The sequence below is a fragment of the Misgurnus anguillicaudatus genome, chromosome 14 (genome assembly GCF_027580225.2).
Source record: "Misgurnus anguillicaudatus chromosome 14, ASM2758022v2, whole genome shotgun sequence".
In the NCBI taxonomy this organism is placed as follows: domain Eukaryota; kingdom Metazoa; phylum Chordata; class Actinopteri; order Cypriniformes; family Cobitidae; genus Misgurnus; species Misgurnus anguillicaudatus.
The window spans coordinates 336119-357588 of NC_073350.2; the positions used below are offsets into that span (position 1 = coordinate 336119).

Below are 21470 nucleotides of genomic sequence, written 5' to 3' on the forward strand. Positions count from 1 at the left end.
TTTATTTAGGGCAAACAAATCATTAAAACTAACTACCCTTTTAATTATGCACATTTTTGTCATCAAATCTTTCTATAAACAATAAATAGACAAAATGGCAGCGTTATTAGTCAGAAGGATAAATGTTTTATGAACTTTTGTAATAAAACTGACCCGAGTTCACCGAAACATATTAGACACTGGTCATGTGATCGGATTTTCGGAGAGGCATCCAGCTGCAGCCCCGCAGACCTTCTTGCTAGACACCAGTGGCTGGACACCAGTGGAAATAGTGCTGAAAAGATGACTGATGTGAAAAAATATAGAGAGGCAGTGGGAAGCCTTATCTATCTGACCATCTACTACTAGACCTGATATAAGCTTTGTGGTAAGCAAACTGGCACAGTATTTTACAGAGCCAACTGTTGAGCAATGGGCCACGGTTAAACATGTACTGAGGTATCTTAAAGGTACAATTGACAAAGACAAAATGTAATGAGACACTGGGAATAAAAGCATACTGTGATGCAGATTGGGCAGCTAGTAATGACAGACGTAGTACAACAGGCTATTGTGTAAGTCTAACCAAATGTGGTGCTTTGATTTCATGGAAGACCAAGAAACAGCCCACTGTCGCACTTTCCACTTGTGAGGCAGAATATATAGCACTAGCCCCAACCATCCAAGAGTGTCTCTATCTTAATCAGCTGTTAGAAAATCTTGATCAATGTCAGTACTCACCACCTAAAGTATATGAAGATAACCAAGGTACAATAAATCCTGTAAGCAGGCAAAGAAAACATGTAGACATCAAGTATCATTTTATTAGGTCTACTGTAAATAATGGTGTAATCTTGTTAGAGTATTGTCCAACTAATGAAATGGTAGCAGATGTATTGACAAAGCCTGCAACCAAGTGTAAGCTGATGAAGTTTGCTGCATTTATTTTTGGGAAATTATGTTACATATATTAACAATGTGGGGGTGTTAACTGTGTGCTCTCAACTTGTATTATGTTTTTGTTTTGTTAATTTGATTAAATGATTCTACACAGACACCTACCTAGCTGTGATTGTTAATGTGGGTGTGTACCTCTGTGATTGAAGTGTCAAATAAAATCACCTTGAGTGAGCACAGCAGCTGCTGTTGTGCGTTCGAAGTCAGTCACATCGTTGAGTCTACTCTGTGAACGAATTTTTTTTTCAAAAGTGCTATAAAAATACATTTGAATTAAAGTAATTCTAACACATTCTTTGTTGTAAAGTGCATGATCTACGCCTCTCTGCTGCCCTCTTGTTACTCTTAACTAGGTTAGGAGACCTCCCCAGCTCTCTTAAATAATTTAGGAGCTGAGACCTAGTCTTAACACTTAGGAGGCTTTATAAATCAAACATATTCTTGAGTCTAAGAATAAGAGTAAAATGACATCATTCTTAGAATTTTGACACACTTAAGACTAAAATTTTACTCTGAGCGACTTTATACATACGGTAAACAATTTGTAACATCATGTGCAGGGATAATAATGTTCAGATGCTGATCAAATTCAAGTATTAAACACAACCCAAGACGGTTAATTATTCACATTTTATTAACAATCAGACTGTAAGAATGGTCCACGATTACAATTCAAATGAGTCCTTCAATGCTTTACACATGCTTTTAAGAAACACACCGAGCAAATGCATCCTTAAATAAAGGTGCTAAATCACATTCTTTAAATAACATTAAACGTTTTTACTTGTTAAGTACAAATGGCAACAGCAAGTATATAAGTGCTGTGTTTCACATTATATCGCACTGCACACTAATGTTGTACTGCACACACAATGTGCAATAAACCAGTCAGTTGATGTTAATTTTTTAATTTACTATTAATTAAAAGTAATATATTTTAGGTCCTTTATAATTTACTTTGAGACATTTCCTTAACTCGCAGTACACCTTCTTGAGCACAAGAGGCTGCAAGCACACCATCCTGTCTCCACATGCGCCCCTGGATGAAACCTCTGCTGCCTCCTGGTGGAAAAATTGTATAAAAAGATCATGATAAGATATTAACAGAAACTATTAAAAGTTTCTCAAAATGCTGTTTGATAGACGAGCGAGTAGGTCTATTACTAACTACATGGAAAGAAACTTGCAAGAGGTTCCCAGTGAATTACAAAAATATTCAAGAATATAAAAAAGGTGCTGACCTGCCCAAGGACTCTCACATTCATAAAGCATCCACTCATCTGCTCTGAATGTGCTATGAAACCACATAGCATGGTCCAGAGAAGCTGAAAACTGAGCCCTGTAGTTTGGGTAAGGTAACAATGCTGTGCCCAGGAGAAAATAGTCTGAAACATATGCTGCAACACAACAGTGCAGTTTCATGTCACCATTTCCTAAAATACAAAAAGAAAGACATAAAGAAATGTACAGTTATACAACTAAAACCCTGACAACATGATCAGGGTAAGGTATGTTACCCTGAAAGGGTTTATTTTGTAGTAATAACCATGTACATTATTCCATTTCTCATATAAACAGACATAAATAGTTTCATTTAATGGTTCATCTATATTTAATTCAGTGAGCAATGTAATAATCAATAATAATTTGAGAATTACATGATCATTTACACTACCACTTAAAGGTTTGGACACATTTGATTGTATATAATCCTCACAGTCAAAATTATTTTGTGATCTAATAAGTGTTCAGCATACAGGGGAACTCACATGGGTTTAAAACGCATCTTTGGACGAACCCCACAAAGTTACCCATGATGAAACAAAAAATACTTTAAAGAAGCTACAATGAAATGTGGTTTGCAGATGTGTATTTCCAATATATTCATTTGTCGATTTTACCATTTTTATGAAATCTGAAATAAAACTCTAATAAAGAAAAAGCTGTTTCCAGATTTGTGACCAATAGTTAACATCACAAGCTGTTTTTAACTGTAAAAGACTAATGAGATGATATTTTGCTTTTTACCTATATGGCCTCTTGCTCGTACCCAGAACAGTTTCTTTGGTTCCATAGCAGTACGTCTATAAAAATCAGGTGGATTGATTGGTTTGATCTCAATAGGAACTTCGTCGGCTAGTATTTTATTTAGTCCTTGACGTGCAGTGTCTGCCAAATTTGGGTCACTGTAAATCGAAAATAGTCAAGAAAACATAAAAAAAAAACGATTTAATTATAGACAGTCCAAGTATAACCCACTGTAATAAACACATTTGTGCTCTGGCACCTAAGGTATCGCTGAATAAGTTCCTCTATAGTAAGCAGTGCATCTGGTGGAGGAACAGTAGGCATGATGAACTGATGTTCTAGTGGACTGGGCTGCCGCATGTGAAATGATGCCTGACAGATCAGTATGGGCTGACCATGTTGAATGGCTTTCACAGATCGGACACAGAAACTTCGACCATCCCGTGTCCTTTCCACCTGGTACAGCACAGGCACCGATGGGTCTCCTTACAAAAGGAATAATAGAAAAGTCTAAAAACACAATTTCTGTGCATATATTCACAGAAATACTTTGTTTTAATTGACTGCTGGACAGCACCTACCTGCCCTTACAAAGTAACAGTGCAGTGAATGGGCATAGACATTTTCACTGACAGACTTGGCTGCAGCTACCAGAGCCTGACCAATAATCTGACCCCCGAAAAGACGTTTAGTACGAGGAATCCAGTGATGTGTCCCTCTTTAATAAGAAATAATAAAAACCGAATGCATGCATAAACCTTTTTTTACACCAGAAAGCTCTTACAATGAAAAGTACTGTTGCATGGCACAGGGATGTTATCCAGTGTTGTTCCTTGTAAGTTACAGTATCTATATAAAAAGCCTTTTGTTTTGTCATTCAGCTGTATTAACATCTTTTTACCTGGTACTTCAAACTGGTACATTGATGCTTTATCAAACGGTTTATCAGTTTGATGATGCGTTTCTTGTTGTTAAAGGAATCATATTATTCATATAATTTAATACATGTCTTTTCTGAATTATATAAATATAGAGTTATAATACTACACACATGACAAAATTCGTGCACAGCAATTTTTGCACACAATGAAAGATTGAGATACATTTCTAAAACAGCACTATACCTGTATAGATCCGTGTCAAGTCTGTCTAAATTCAGAACACTGGTAACTAGTACACTTCTGAGGTCAGCTTTACCAGGAGAAGACTTATGGTCAACTTCAGTTTGTGCCGGTTTGCTGCTGTCAGCCATATTCTTCTTCTTATTGTGTGTTTTTAATAGAGGTTGGCAAACTAGTTTTCGGTGCATTTCCGCCACCTACTGGGATGAAGAGGGTATGCACAAGACGTCACCGTCGGCGAGAGGGACTGCGGTTACGCCCACTGAGTGGCAAGACAGAGCAGCAGCATTTGAGTACAGCGTGACATCGGCGAACATACGGTGAAAACGCGTCGAAATGGGAAAAAGCTGCTGTGCGATAGACTGTAGATAATTGTGTAGATAATTGTCGAGATAACTGTATCTCTTCTGGGTCCACATTTTCTCCTTTCAAGCACACATTATCCTGAGGATTATAAATATGTTTTTCTTTTAACTCTTTATTTTAGTTTCCTTGCCAGACATTTATAACAGCGTTCCTTAAAACTATAATTCTTATAATTCCTATAATTCTGTTACTTTAACAGTGCTATGTTCGATATGAGTAATATATATATATATATATATATATATATATATATATATATATATATATATATATATATATATATATATATTGATTGATTGATTGATTGCGCTGTCCAGATTGAGGATTTTTAGACCCAAATATCTTTACACTATTATTATATGTTTGATTCAAGTAATTTATCACTGCAATATCCATAGGTAAAGGCCTATCCTTTTAATTATTTATATTAAACTTTAATTTATTTATTTGTATTTTAAAAAAAGGCAAAAGGCAATTATACTCATTCTACATGAAGAAACTGCCATTAAAGGCTCAACACAAAAAAAGTCAGAAAATAATTATAAAATAATTTAGATAAGAAAAAAGACTAGAAATAAATAACAAATTGGAATCATTACTTACAATTAACATACCTAGAAATAAAACTTCAATAGCTAATCACAATAGATAATGTTATCAAAAGATCAAGCAGCTCCATTGCATCGACTGGTTGCACGGCGACGTCATTAACTGCTTGCGCGCGCAACCGAGAGGCAGAAAGAAGAGACGTGCATTGTGTTGTTTGCTAGTAGCGGTGTCTGTAAGTCAAAATGCCAAGAAGTTGTTGCGTGAAAAATATTACCAACAGAGCCAGCTGGGTGCCTGATGTTAACATACCAGTAGATGCGACTACCCAGATAGCAAAATCTGGCTGGCCCACCACTGGGCCACATATTTGCTTGAGTTCTGGCCCAGTTCTGGCTGGGTCCCCGGCCCAAAACTGGCCCACACACTAAAAATTGGATCAAACTATTAAATCTGGGCCAGTTGTGGCCCACACCCAGTAAAATAGATCTTACATACTGACTTGGCCCAGATTTGGTCAACACACTGTAAAGTGACCTAAATAGTTTATTTGGCCCAGGTCTGGCTAGCACACTGTAAAGTGACTTAAATTGCTTATTTGGCCCAGGTCTGGCTAGCACACTGTAAAGTGACTTAAATTGCTTATTTGGCCCAGGTCTGGCCCAGACCCTTTGTTTTATGTGGCTGACAACATCTGCATGGTCCCTGGGCCAGATGTGGCCCAGAAACTGGTAAATATTGTATATTTTTTATTTTTCAAGAAAAATACACCCATTTAAAAAGATTAAGAGCCTTTTATTAAAAAAAATACACACATCACATTAATGTGAATTAACAGTTAACAAATACATAAATATGAACATGTTTTAACATGTACCAACAATTAACCATAATTTTGAACATATTAATTCTTAACAAATTCAGTACACTTTACAAAAACCCAACAAATACAAACAGACATATATCTCTTACACAACACATTTTACAAGCACATAACCCACTTTATAAACATTTTTAAAGGGATAGTTCACCCTTAAAATTATAATTTTCTCATAAACCACTTACCCCTGTGTCGTTCTAAACCACCAAGTGCTCTGATTGTCTTCAGAATACATTTTTGGAATTTTTTTATGAAAACCGGGAGGCTTTTGTCTGTCCCATTGACTTAAGTTAGTCTCACAATCCGTTTCCCAGAAAAGAATGAAAGACATCGCCAAAAAGGTCCATTTTCCATTAGTAGTTTAATAATAATATTATGAAGTGACAAGAACACTTTGTGCACAAAGAAAATAAAACGAACGATTTCAACAATTTGTTCTCCTCCTTAGTTGTTGAAAGTGTATTCAAGACCCGACTACAGCGATGCTGCTGACATCACCTGCAGCTCTCGTCACTTGCTGATGTGGTTACCAATGTTTTTTGTTTTTCTACCCTTTTTTTAAAGCATAATGCAAACATTGTAACAATACTTAAACAGCCCAAATAAATGTACAAATTACTTGGCAGCCTATTCTGTCTGTACGCTGGCAACTACGTCAGCAGGTGACGTCAGCAGGATGTGCCGTAGTCTGGTCGTTAACAGGCTTTGAACGACCAAGGAGAAGAACAAACTGTTGAAATTTTTTTTCATTGAAATACTGATGGAACACTGAACTTTTTGGCAATGTCTTTCATTCTTTTGTGTTAAATGGATTGTAAAACTTACTGAAATCAATGGGACGGACAGAAGCCTCCCAGTTCTCACCAAAAATATCCAAAAACGTGTTCTAAAGACAATCTAAGCACCTGTTGGCTTAGAACGACAGAGGGGAAGTGATTTATGATAAAATTGCAATTTTGGGGTGAATTATCCCCTTAAGCAATTACAGCGAGACAACATGTAAAACAAATTAATTAACATTTAAAGAAAAACATTCTCTCTCACACACACACCACACACACACACACATTGGCATATGTGGTTTACCGGGACAATTCCATAGACACAATGCATTTTATACTGTACAAACTGTATATTCTATTGCCTTATCTTACCCCAGTCCCTAAGCCCAACCATAACAAAAATCTGTTGGAAGTCTTTAATCTGAAAAAGTACCACTTAGTATTGTGTCCCTGTAAAGCATGTTTATAGCATATTAAACATGTCATTATACACTATTCCCCATAAACCACATATACCAACCCACACACCTCTCACACACAAGCCAAGTAATTAATTAAGCAATAAGGTACGAGAGGCTGTGCTGTATCGTGAATAAGTAACGGCTGAAGGGCGTTGTTAGGCACGACGCGAAGCGGAGTGCCTGCAACCCCTTCAGCCGTTACTTATTCACGATACAGCACTTGCCTCGAGCACCCTACCGCTTTTATAAAACGGTTACCACACAGTATTAAAGTAAAAAAAAATTTGTGCAACTTTCATGAAGTTAAATCAATAAAAGCAGTCCTTCCGCTAGAAAAAATAGTCCCTGAATGCAAACAACAACATGGAAGCTCAAATAAAAACAACAAACTGCTCTCAGACTTTGTCTCATTATATGTTTATGTGTTGCTAAGGGTGTTGCTAAGGGCGCAGTGATATTAAATAGAACAGTTGGGTGAAGCGGTCATAGCAGTGTTTTATCATGAATAAAGCACACCTATTGACCAATCAGAATCAAGGATTGGAACTAACCGTTTTATAAAACAAGTTAAACACATTTAACCAAAACACCACCACTCTTTTTACAGCACAAAACATTCTCCTTTGCAGACTCAAACACAGGCGCTAACACTAACTGCTTTTCTTTTGCTAAAGTTGTCTCTTGCACCCACCCTCTCAATCGAGCCACCTCTTCATTGTCGCCTCCACAACTGTAAGGGACCTTTTCCGAACTGCATCTTTAAAATAAGTAATCCATATTGTCATTGTGAAATCTTTAACATTTAATGAGCATATTAAAAAGAAATGTCTAGTTTTTATTAACAAATAATTAACAGATATATTTACCAATCACTACCTCTCGGAGTTAGAGGGTGGCAAATAAAGTCTTTTCCATCCAGTTGAGGTTTTAAGCCAGAGAGTTGTCGATCGCCCTCTTCAATATATGCCATGTGCAGTCTCGTACATCTGTCCCGCCAATAAGCCCCAACCAGTTAACCTGAAACAGATTTATTGTCTTAATAGTTGGTCATAGTTTCATACAGGACACAGGTCATACAGTAGTTGATTGCTTATATCAAAGAGGTGATGCATGCTATTTTTTGTGTGATAATTTAATAAAAGTTGTGTGCAATCAATAGAATTAAACTGTTGTGTGTTTGTTGTAGTCCAAGAAAAGAGATTTAAGTTGAAGAAGATAACTGGCGTCATTGTTTACTTACACTGTAAAAAATTTCTGTAGAAATTACAGTATTACTGGGTGTTACTGCCAACTCTAGCTGCCAGTAACTTACTGTAGATTTTACATTTATGTTATTTACTGGCAACATTTTTTTCAAAGTTAAATTAACATGAAACATTTTCAGTCTTTAACTTATACAGTAAGTTACTGGCAACCAGCTGCATAATTACAGCAAATTTTTTACAGTGTAGGGTTTTGTACATTTGCACATCGTTCACATGTCTTTAACACTTACACATCAAAGGGTGTGTAAATTCGTGAATCTGAAAAATGTGCCCTTCTGAAAAAAGCAGCATACCAGCAAGACCAGCATATGTTGTGTTTTGGTGCTGGTTTGCTAGTGAACACCAGCTAAACAGCCTCAAACCAGGACCATCACCAAACCAGCATTAGCACCAGCATCCCATGCTGGTCATACCAGCAAGCCACAGCATATGTTGTGTTTTGGTGCTGTTATGCTGGTGACCACCAGCAAAGACCATCATAATTCCCATGCTGGTTTGATGCTGGATTTTTCAGCAGGGTGCTCTTTAACTTCTTAACTACTTTAGCTCAAATAAGGTTGTGTGTACTGCTCCTTTTTATGAAGATACGAACGTGTCTGAATTCTCTGCTTGATTATTAAAAACCTGTTAACCTGCACGTGAACGACGACTGGTTATTTACATCTTTCTAAATGGATTCAGCTTACTAACAACAATATTTAAGCTAACGTGATAGCTGGCTAAACATGCAGGAAAATTCACGGTTTAGAATATGTAGCAAACAATTCCTTTTCATTGTTATCATGCATTTTTAACATATAAAAACTAAATCAGTGACTTACCAGTTATTGATGATGGTGTCTGTGTCGAACGGGAGCTCAGCTTTGTGCTCTGCTTGATTCAAATCATAACAGCAGTGGTGATGTTGCCGTTTAACAGCTAGAGGGCTGATTGCAGCATCACGGAATCGGGCCGTGTACTGTATACTGTCCGTCTGAAGCATAAACATTTTTAAATTGCCGCCAAACAGCGTTACAACCGGCATGTGTCAGTTCCACTGGTATCGGGCCACATACTGAATTTCTGACATCATACACATCTTGGCAGTATCATATCAAACCATAATCGGTCCAGGCACAATGCAACGTAGTCGGTCCGACTACACAATGCCAGATTTGGCCCGATTACACTGAGTCGCTACTTTAGTAGACCCGGACTTCAGCTGAGTATGCTTACACTCGGGCCAACAGCTATAAATAGTGTTTATTACTGGTATACTATTTCCTCATCTGGGCCAGTTCTGGCGCATACACCAAAAATCTGTCCGGCTTTCAGCCGACACTGGCGGAAAAAAGCCAGAATCGGCCCAGAACTGACTGCTATCTAACATTATAATTCATACATGTATCACAGTAACACTGCAAAAATAAAGACAGAAAAACAGATCCAACTAAAATCAAGTTTTATTTATATACAAACAATAAAGAACGCTTCAATAATTAAGTCGTTGCAGTAGCGGATCAGCTCACCAAGCGGGCTTTCTGCCTGGGGCCCGTTTCAGAAAGGTGGTTAAGTGAAAACTCTGAGTTTGTTAACCCTGAAATGAGGGAAACTCTGAGTTTTCTGTTTCAAAAAGGGAGGTAGGTTAAACCTGACACAGCGGGGTAAGTCAAGCCTGTTTCAGAAGGAGAGGTAACTTATACTCAAGAGTATATTTCCGGGGTGCTTTAGTACATTCATTCATTGCGCACAATTTTATTATGTACGCTGTAAAATATGTTTTTAGCTGTCTTTAAGTTATAATTAAATTGCCGGTGCAAACCATTTTAACTTACTACTTTATATTTTTATATATTACACTAAACTTTGAACTACAAAATTAAAACAGTAAATTGAAAAAGCTAAATTGTAAAGCTAATATGATATACTTAGGTGCATAGATCGTCTTATGACTAAAATGTCATGTACTTTTATAGAGAATCCTGCAGATGATGATGTTGCATTCATTTGTAGAAAGTTAGATTTATGTCGTGAGAGGATTTTGAGACCCCGAGTGTTTTTTTTTCATATCCACTTACGTTTATATGAGCAAAATTATTATTTTTTTGCTGTCATTTTAGATATATAAATATCCTTATATGACTATCACTCTTTGTGGTGTTCTTAAGTTGCGTTTACATTTCTTATGTATCCACTCGTCATTATCGCTGGTCCAGAGTCGTATAATAATATAGAGTTACGAAACGCTTTGATCTCGCCGCCGCGCGGTCACGTGATTCATGTAACGTTCCAAACCAAGCAGGGGTGTATTCCAGAAAGCAGGGTTAACTTACCATCAGATTAACCCTGAACTTTGGGTTGATCAACCCCAAACTTGCTTACTCGGGGTATGTCGGTTCCGAAACACAGTTTAAGAGTTAGTTCAATTCAGAGTCGTATAATAAGAGAGTTACGACACTCACATAGACGTCCGTTGTAAGAATGGAATGCGGAAGTAACAGCGTGTTATGTAGTGACGCATAGTTACAAACGCAGCACTGAAGCCCATTCATTTCAATGGCACCTGCTGGTAAATCGATGAAATTATCGTTTCTCATTACCTTTTCAGACATTTTATGAATATAGTCAACAGTGATATTTTATGAACTCTGCTGTAGGTAATGATTATCGTTAATAATAACTAGTAACATTTTTATATTTTAATGAGTTGTGTATAATGTGTGAATAATATAAATTTAATGCTTTAATAATTTATTACTGGTGGCCATCTACTTTATACTTATCTTTTTTTATATATTACGAGTAACACTAGGGGGTAACAGCGACAAGCTAAATGCCTTATAAGAAAGTCACACTGCTTCACAATGCTGCTATGTGTTTCATTGTGTTTGGTAAGTAATACAAGTGATGTATCCTCGAAAATCATGTATAATTATCAAAATCTGGTTGAAAAGACGCCTAAAAATCGACGTCTAGAAAAAGGCTAAATTTGGTTGAAAAGTGAAAGGTTAAAAGACTTATTTTCATGGTCGTTGAAAAGACGTCTATATAAGCGCTAAATTTCTATATTATTTCCTATGTCTTTCCAAGGGTTTATCCTCATTTTAAGAATTAATATTATATAATACATTATACTATTATCATTATTAGGCTAATACGTATCTCAAAATAGGACAGCTAACAAAAAGGTAATACGAATTTATATGTCAAATACACATATGACGTGAATATTTCATTAATTGGTTTATTGTTTTTTCAGCCATAATATATCCCTCACCTGGCATGGTTAAGGTTCTTACCTTCATGATCAGTTATCCTTGTTGTCCCACTTTTTGACTGCATTTCTAATGACACAGAAAACCTTTTGTGTGTTACGTTCTGCTATTTATACCAGAAACTGCCTTTTACATGCATGTGATCTGAGATAGGCATACACGCATATATGGAATTGTTTTAAAGGAACAGAATGTAAGAAATTTATATCAATTAATCATAAAATGGCCCTGATATGTCACTAGACATTAAGAAATCATTTTCATTTGAAATACTTATATCACTGACAACAGTGGTCCGGCCAGGATATTGTCATTTAAAAAGAGTTGCAGCCCTCAACTGATGTTTATGTTTTCATGTTGCGATTGGCCACCAGTTGTGTTATTGCAGTACCAGTTTTAGCCACAAGTTTTGTGATTGCAATATCAGTTTTGGCCACAATCCTACATACTGTTCCTTAAAAATTCAAATACAAAGTACTATCACAAATTCACAGATATCACAAATACAAAATACAAATACGTGGGAAAAATGTGGGCACAATGGACAAAGTGTGGGCATACTGAGGGAAAATTGTGGGACCACTGGGCATTTTATGGGCGAACTGAGCACATATCTGGATCTTAAAACCCATAAAAGCTCTTCATTTTTTAAAGTACAAAATAAGCTTGGCTGAATAATTGACTTGTTGAAAGTAGCAGTAACAAAAAAAAGGCAAACTAAAAATGTTCAACATACATTTCTTTTACCCCTGGGTATAAAAATGTTAAAGGGGTAGTTCACCCAAAAGTGAAAATTCTGTCATCATTTACACACTCTCCTGTTGTTACAAACCCGCATACATTTCTTTGTTCTGATAAACACGAAGGTAGATATTGTAAAAAAAAAAAAAATGTAACCAAACTGTTTGTGTAAATGATGACTGAATTTTTCGCCCTTTTTGGGCGAACTACCCCTTTAAGAAAATGTAGGAAATTTGCTTGTGGATTGAATATTAAATTACTTTTATTTAACCACATAAAACCACTTATTACTAAACAGAAAAAGCAGGTCCAAGAACAATGTCTCCTCATGGGCACCAGTTGATATTTTCTCGTCCGATTCTTTCTTCATCCTGCTCTCGGTCACTCCAGGTGTGTTGTCCTGGTTGCTTTATGGTTACAGCATCTAAGTGAGAACATAAAAAATTAAATGTTAACATTAAAAACAGGGGTTGTCTTAACAAAGTAAAGCATGATCAATCCAATTAGGTACACTAATATTAAAATGAATTTATATTTTATTTTACCTTTGTTATTTAGTCCGAATGATGTATTGCTATACTCCATTTAAAATACTTAAAGCGATATTTTAGACCGATATTAAAATTACCCCATGATGTACTCAAACTCAGTAACTCCAGATACACGTACTAAAGAGATACAGTGAGCAAAGACGTTTCTCATGATGATGACGACTCACCTTTATGGATTCAAGTCTTGCATAAGCAATGTGACACGGAACAGGCATTTGCAGAAATACTGATAGGAAAGGAAAAGAAACTGAAGTTAGTTTCAAGTTAGACATCTGTTCCCATATTTTTCAAGCTTCTGAAAGTGCCATTTTTGTCTTAAGTACCAAGAATTCATGAAATATACTCCTACTTTCAAACTTAAGTATAAAAGGAAGTTGTCAAATTTCTTAAAGCTAAGAATCACTCTTAGGGGCCAATCACACCAAACGCATTTATGGCAGTTGCAGGCTCCTTTTTTAATTATATTCTATGGGCAGGGAGTATTTGTGCACTGTTTATGCGCGCCGAACGCCTTGCGTTTTTTGCCACCAGCCGCAGACGCTTTTGAAGGAGCGCTGAGAGCGGAAAGCAGCCGACGTCATTTGCATCTTTATATTGTCCAATCGAATGGGGGGAGAGGCGGGCCTTACGGTGTGTTGAGGGAAGTTTACAGTTGCTTTGAAGAACCGGATTCCACTCGCTCACTCTCCTGAGTGTTTGTGCACCTCTCACACTCAAACAAGGTCAGAGCAAGCGCCCTCTTTTTAAAGTGTCTGCTAATATGACAGTTAATAGCAAAATAATATCACGCTTCAATATTTGATTGACAAGACAGCTGACTCGTTGGTTGCTAGCAATATGAAAAACCGTGTCACACTGCTCTTTTTTTTTTAAAAACGCAGTGCGTCGTGCCTTGCATGTGATTATTTGAGAAAAAGAGTTTGGAACAAAAATTAAATGGAATTTATAGGGCCCTACTAGATGCTGCTCCTCCATGGCTTTAAAGGGACACTTCACCCATTTACATTAAGCTTTGTATCGTTAGAACCCAAGTCATGTTTTTGAATGGTCGTGCATCATTTCCTCAGTTTCTGCTGAGACAGGAAAAATACAGATTTCAGTGTTGCACTTCCTTCTTTCAATTATGTTAAAATCATCATTTTGCATCATTGAAAGCAGGAAGTCCAATATCTTTGTTAAGGGGGTGAGAGACTATAAACACCCCTTTTCTCTGTCAAATAGGCACCAAATTCGAAATGTATGTTACATTTTGACTACAAATATGACGCACTTTTAATAAAGAATGTTTCTACGGGTGAAATGCTCCTTTAAAGAATGATTCTACAGCCCTAGAAATATGACATCAAATACGGAACAGGAAAGGAGATTCCTGTGGCAGACACCCTCTCCAGAAAGTCCATAGCAACAAAACACGCAATAGACGCAAGAGAGAGACGCAAGAGAGTGGCAACACTGTTATCGGAGCTCCGTCGAGTTCATCATCTTAATCCTATTTTCCTACTATCTTGTTCCTATCTATATAATATAACTTACTAGTTCATCTTAGGAATACTTTACCGTGACGATTTTATTGAACAGATTGATAATATTGAACAGTATTGATAAGTAAAACGATCTATCACTAGTAAACACCTAGTGTTAGCATATAGCCCGCTAGCATCAACAAACGAAGTCGGCTGAAGTTAGCACTTGCTCACTGTCTGTTTACTGTAAATCTGCCTTCCTTTTCGATCTAATGGCGGACTCATCCGATGTATGTTTTTCAGACCTTTCCTCACAAGAGCGGGAAGCTGTGGAGGAGTTGTGTCCCGGCATTAGCACCAGGCGGTACAGCGTGCCTCACATCACCCTGGCTCCAGACACCCGGAGACAACCGAGGCATGCAACGAGCGAGCACCCATCTCGATGCAGCTTCACGGACCGCGTTCGAGCGAACGGAGACGCCATCGCCCAGCATGAAAACGGTAAGACTCCGCTTGTCATTGTAACCTGCACTACTTGCCACATGTACAGTTTAGCTTCTTCCGTCAGCATAGAGGGGTTTACATGTGCTAAGTGTATTGAAGTAGTAAGGCTGACGGAGAAGGTTGCAGAACTAGAAGCGCGCATCCGAACGCTAGTTGAGGACAGTAAGACCGCTAATGTTAATGTTACGAACACTGTTTCGGGTGCGCCTAGTGTTAAGCGTAATACACATGGCTCGGTTCCGACTTCAAGGCGGCTGACTAACTGGGTGACTGTCAGGCGGCCTAGTCACATTCGGCATCCAAATCACGTTCCTGTTTTAATATCAAACAGATTTTCTCCACCCAGCAATACACCGGCTGAGACATCTGTTAAAGGTGCTCTGGTTATTGGAGATTCTATACTCAGGAACGTTGGCATTGAGGCACCAGCCACCATAGTCGATTGTATACCGGGAGCCAGAGCGTCTGACATTAGATCCAAACTTAAAGTGCTGGCTAATGCTAAACGTAAGTTTTCTAAGATTGTTATTCACGCTGGCACGAATGACACCAGACTCCGCCAGTCGGAGATCACCAAAGATACTATTAAAGAGGTGTGTGAAATTGCAAAAACAATGTCAGACAATCAGGGGTGCAAACTCATCAGGGGTGAAAAAGGTGACAAGACACAAGCGCTCTTATATAAGCGGATACGCGGCTTGCAAGCTCCTCTTAAACAGAAACAGGTATATAGCGCATATAGCACTGTTGTCAACGGCTTAAAATCACTTAACTTAAAACTGCGGTGCGTGAACAAATGTTAAGCTTTATGACCACGCGCACAGCAACGTGACGTGGGCGCGTAACCTCAAATGAGAAAATACTACGAGTTAAGTATGTGCACTCAATCTGCAGACTGCTTAAACTTCGGCAGCAAATGAGGTGGCTATAAATTGTAAAACATAACCCGCCACACTGGCTAGTAATTTGACATCGTTACCACAATAGCTGGACATGATTTTCATAATTTCATTTACTGCTACCATGTCGCAGACCCCCCTCACCCCTCATTTTCAAAAACTCTTCGGATCTAGACGAATCACAAGAATGACCTATTTTGTATCAAAAAACGGCGAATTTCGCCGAAAGGTGACAAGTTTGCACCCCTGGACAATGTAATTTGCTCTGGTCCCCTCCCTGCCTACCGGGGGGATGAAACTTACAGTAGATTAGTGTCTCTTCATGAATGGATGTCAAAGTGGTGCCCTCAGCATAACGAAGGGTTTATAGACAATTGGATTTCCGGGGAAGACCTGACCTGCTAAAGAGAGATGGCCTCCATCCGTCTCCGGAGGGAAGTGCTATACTCTCTAGAAATCTGACCAATAGTCTTAGGCCCAATCCCAATTCTATTTTATACCCCTCCCCCTTGCCCTTACTCTTGATATTGTCTGACTATCCAGGGCCCAGGTCAGGAAACAGACAGATCGGCTTACCCATCAGTCTGTTAGCTGCCTTGACATGTCAAGATCACATATATCCCAGCACATAGAGCCTTTTTTACCAGAGTACCAACACATCTCGACTGTGTCTGTTCCTCGAACAAATAAATACAGAGCACCGTTTACCTCGTCTCGTACAAATCTTATTAACATAAAATTAGAACACAATACATTAACAGATGAAACTCAAATGTTAAAATTCGGCCTTGTTAACATTAGATCGCTTACCAATAAAGAACCAATTATCAATGAAATAATTACTGACCAAAACTTAGATGCACTCTGTTTAACAGAGACCTGGCTTAAAGCAGACGATTACACCAGTTTAAACGAATCCACCCCACAAGACTATTATTATAAACACGTTCCTCGTCTAAAAGGGAGAGGGGGTGGTGTAGCTACAATATACAATAAAATATTCAAAGTAAACCATAAATCCAACCTAAAATTTAACTCGTTTGAAATAATACTGTTAAATATGGAAATAACTGATCGTTACAACAAACGGCTTTCATTCATTTTAGCTACCATATATAGGCCTCCGGGCCACCACACAGATTTTCTTAAAGAAATAGCGGACTTCCTATCTGAGCTTACAGTCACTGTAGATAAAGCTCTTATCGTTGGTGATTTTAATATCCATGTGGATAATCCAAAAGATACATTAGGACGTGCGTTTCTGGATGTTCTAAATTCTCTCAGCATTAAACAAAACGTGTCAGGGCCCACGCATACTCGTAATCACACACTAGACTTAATTCTGTCACTCTGACTCAATATTAATGACATTGAATTATCAACCCAGAGCGATGCCGTTTCAGACCATTGCCTTGTGTCATACACAATACTTCTAGATAGGACCGCTCAGTCTACAACATGCTACAGATTAGCTAGAACAATAATTTCCACCACTAAAGATAGCTTTATTATCACTTTTCCAGACCTGTCTCAAATGAAACATGTAGCAGATAACCGTGAAGATCTGGATATTATAATAGAAAAACTTAACAACGTCTGCTCTAGCACGTTGGATGCAGTTGCTCCGATTCGAAAAAAGAGAATCAAAGAAAAACCGCCCGCCCCATAGTATGACCATCATACTGCAGCCCTTAAAAAAGTAGCTAGAAAAATGGAAAGAAACTACCGAAGCACAAAGTTAGAGGTATGGCGTTCAGCATGGAAAGAGAGTGTTCAACACTACAGACAGGCTATTAAAACTGCCAGATCTACCTATCTTAGTACGCTTATTAAAGAAAATCATAACCCTCGTTTCCTTTTTAGCACAGTTGCGAAACTGACTAGAAACAAAAAAACAAACAGAAACCAATATTAAACTCCAACACAATAGTGATGACTTCATGAGCTTCTTTACTAACAAAATTATGTTTATTAGGGAAAACATAGAAACTACGCAAGAAGCCACCACTCTACCCAATAGTACATTATCCACTAGATTACCAAACGAATATCTTGAGTCATTTAAACCTACTACAATAGAAGAGCTCTCTAAATTAGTAACGTCATCCAAATCATCGTCCTGTATACTAGACCCCGTTCCCACAAAATTACTAAAAGAGGTATTTCATGTAGTGTCAGACACGGTACTAAATGTCTTTAACTCATCTCTAGAATTACGATACGTTCCAACAGCTTTCAAACTAGCAGTTATTAGACCGCTTTAAAAAAAAAAACTTGACCAGGGAGATCTTAATAACTTTAGACTAGGGGTGTCCATGGTTAACCGATTAACCGTTAAAAATTGTTTAACCGAGTGAAACATTTTGCTCGGTTAATTGGCATCAATGGCGTGCATTAAATTTAGTTGTAATTTTTGCACCACCAGAGACCGCCAAGCGTTCCCAGACATTTGTAATGTCCACAAGAAGTAGTCATGACCAGTTTTCTAATATGAAGCGGGCAAAGAAAAGCACAGCGTTCAATCACTTTTATTTTTCAATCACTCCGTAAAGAGACTTAGATAACTGCTGATTTTGGACATACAGATATGATTTATACATCATTTAAAACGTTAAAGTGTCTAGTTTTTTTTCTGTCCACTCCCAATAAAAACAGAATGCTGTGCTTTTCGCAAAATTAAGAAAATAAACATGATTCCCGTTTTGTTCTCTCTCCCTCAGTGAAGTCATTTCAGAAACGCGTCAGAAAATTAACTGTAACTTCACGAATGCATGTCATAGAAACAAAAGATAAATGTCTACATAATGCTTGGAATGTCAGCTTTTAAATGATGTAAGTGAGATCGAAAACATATATTGTCATTCGGTGTAAACTGTATGAGAAGTAGGAGAGGGACCGTCTCTCTAATGTTACCTGATTATCTGTAATGAGAAGAGATCGCCACGCCCCCGCGCCATTGAAGTGAATGAGCAGAGACATCCATATGCATTACTTGTGTCTCCTGCAGTCAATGGATACGCAATCCACAACCCAGTTTCTCCATTCCTTGTTGTTTCATCCGATTGCACCAAAACATGACGACATCTAAATCCTTATTTACTTGCGTATGTGTGTCAGTATCTCCAGACGCGAGTGTTTTCTTTGTTTTTCCGTCAAACATTTCACGCGAGGGGAACACACATAAACAAACACACGAGTCAGGAAACTCAATGCGGTTTTTGGTATTCTTATAAAATACGCGACTGCAAGCAGTACAATCCTTATTTACTTGCGTATACGTGTCAGTATCTCCAGACGCGAGTGTTTTCTTTGTTCTTCCGTCAAACATTTCACGCGAGGGGAACACACATAAACAAACACATGAGTCAGGCAACTCGACGCGGTTTTTGGTATTCTTATAAAATACGCGACTGCAAGCAGTACAATCCTTATTTACTTGCGTATGCGTGTCAGTAGTCCCTTTCACACCTACAGTCTTTACTGGTAATTTACTGGTAAATTGCAGTTAACATGTCATGTGTGAACAGAACCTTTCCGGTAAATCAGTGCTCCCAATTTACCAGTAAGACAGGTTGTAAGATTAACGGTAATTTACCGGTAAGCGCTGTGTGTGAACGAAAAATATAGCATTACCGGCATTTAGATGACGTCAGACCGCGCTGACAGATCGGGCGGGCCAATCAGAAAGTTTTTTATACAGGTGACGCGGTTTCCCCCAGACTATTTACGGACGTTTCCACACACACGTTGCTTAAAAGTCGAGCACACCTGAAGTTAACATCCACATTTCTTCACCAAAGTTGTTTAAAACAGCTTACCATCTAATTGCCAAATTGCCGACGTCCTTAGCACACCATCTGTGAAGCCTAATGTGCAAACGCGCAGGTTCCGTTTGACGCCGCCTAACGCAATGTTGTTTGGTCACGAGCAACTTCGCGACCGTTTGCCACAGATGTGAAAACAACAAAATACGGACCGTGGATATTAAAGTCATAACCCGCTGTTTACAAATACGACACAAACGGAGCTCGCCGGCCGCGCGCCACAGGTAACTTCCGCTTTCTCTCCGAATTTACCGGTATTTTGATACTGATGTGTGAATGATGTCTTACTGGTAAAAAGACGGAACGTCACTGCATGTGTGAACAGCACATTTTTGTATTTACTGGTAAATTCATGGTAATTTACCAGAATTACTGTGTGAAAGAGGCTAGTATCTCCAGACGCGAGTGTTTTCTTTGTTCTTCCGTCAAACATTTCACGCGAGGGGAACACACAAACAAACACACGAGTCAGGAAACTCAACGCGGTTTTTGGTATTCTTATAAAATACGCGACTGCAAGCAGTACAATCCTTATTTAGTTGCGTCTAAGTGTATATCTCCGCACAACACGTTTATTAAACACAGGATCACTCGCATGTGCACACATAAGTTAGTGCTTTCATGAGCAACACGTGAGGTAATGGCGGCGGCTGTAAACAAACATTGAGCAAGTTTATCATGCAAGTTTTTCATGCTTGTCCCTTGTTGTGTTTCTACTATAATGATATAATGATTACAAAAACACAAATAAGAGTCCAAACAACGATAGGCAGTTGTTCTTTTGAGCTTTTTACTGCACACAAACCCTGTGTTCACTTTACCATGATTTGGCTGCTATGGTTTTTAAAAGGTAACTTACACTTATAAAAGGTTTTTAAAAGGTAACTTATATATATATATATATAATGTTTAAATGTGTATTTACATTTAAATTGAAAAGTAAACCATATCATGGTTTTACTACAGAGAAAGTTACATTCCTGTTTAACATCCCCACAAGGCTCATAATGTGGCTCATTATGCAACCCTTTTGTCTCTCAGCCGTCAATCACTGATTATTCAGGAGCTTTCCCGCCTCCACGCATACAGCCTTTCCCAAGCAAAAGTGTCTTAGACATTGTGAATCAATATCTTGCTTTATGTGAATGAGTAGGCCAAATGATTTTCACATCATTTTGAAGAAAAAACTCTAGACTACTAGATCCTGTTTTGAAAAGTCTTGGGAAAACAAGTTTAGAATGAGTTTTGTGGACTTATATCAGTGACTTAAATTTTTTGCTTTTTCAAAAACCACGCATAAACATTTTTCTCTCAAAAATACAAACATGTACATACCAGGGGTGCAAACTCATCAGGGGTGAAAAAGGTGACAAGACACAAGCGCTCGTATACAAGCGGATACACGGCTTGCACCCTCCTCTTAAACAGAAACAGGTATATAGCGCATATAGCACTGTTGTCAACGGCTTAAAATCACTTAACTTAAAACTGCGGTGCGTGAACAAATGTTAAGCTTTATGACCACGCGCACAGCAACGTGACGTGGGCGCGTAACCTCAAATGAGAAAATACTACGAGTTAAGTATGTGCAGGTGGGTATAAATTGTAAAACATAACCCGCCAAACTGGCTAGTAATTTGAAATCGTTACCACAATAGCTGGACATGATTTTCATAATTTCATTTATTGCTACCATGTCGCAGACCCCCCTCACCCCTCATTTTCAAAAACTCATCGGATCTAGACGAATCACAAGAATGACCTATTTTCGAATTTCGCCGAAAGGGGACAAGTTTGCACCCCTGCATACATGTTGATTATATGATATTGTAGCCCAGTTTGTGCTGAA

The 21470-nt window shown here is 38.1% G+C and overlaps 2 protein-coding genes across 2 annotated transcripts in view; both read right to left on the reverse strand.

Moving 5' to 3' along the window:
- Nucleotides 1-1547: 1547 nt before the first annotated feature.
- Nucleotides 1548-4247, reverse strand: acot8 (acyl-CoA thioesterase 8). Its single transcript, XM_055184992.2, has 6 exons — nt 4089-4247; nt 3546-3682; nt 3224-3449; nt 2965-3122; nt 2178-2369; nt 1548-1998 (listed from the first exon to the last, which is right to left on the reverse strand). The coding sequence occupies exons 1-6, from the start codon at nt 4214-4216 to the stop codon at nt 1883-1885; spliced, it is 957 nt and encodes a 318-aa protein (XP_055040967.1). The 5' UTR covers nt 4217-4247; the 3' UTR covers nt 1548-1882.
- A 5563-nt stretch (nt 4248-9810) lies between these two features.
- phactr3b (phosphatase and actin regulator 3b) overlaps nt 9811-21470 on the reverse strand; it is a 362484-nt gene continuing 350824 nt past the window's right edge. Inside the window, exons 9-10 of the mRNA XM_073875723.1 lie at nt 13099-13157; nt 9811-12804 (exon numbers count right to left, since the gene is read on the reverse strand). Coding sequence (XP_073731824.1) covers nt 13109-13157 — 49 coding nt within the window. The 3' untranslated portion in view covers nt 9811-12804; nt 13099-13108. The remainder of the gene's footprint in view (nt 12805-13098; nt 13158-21470) is intronic.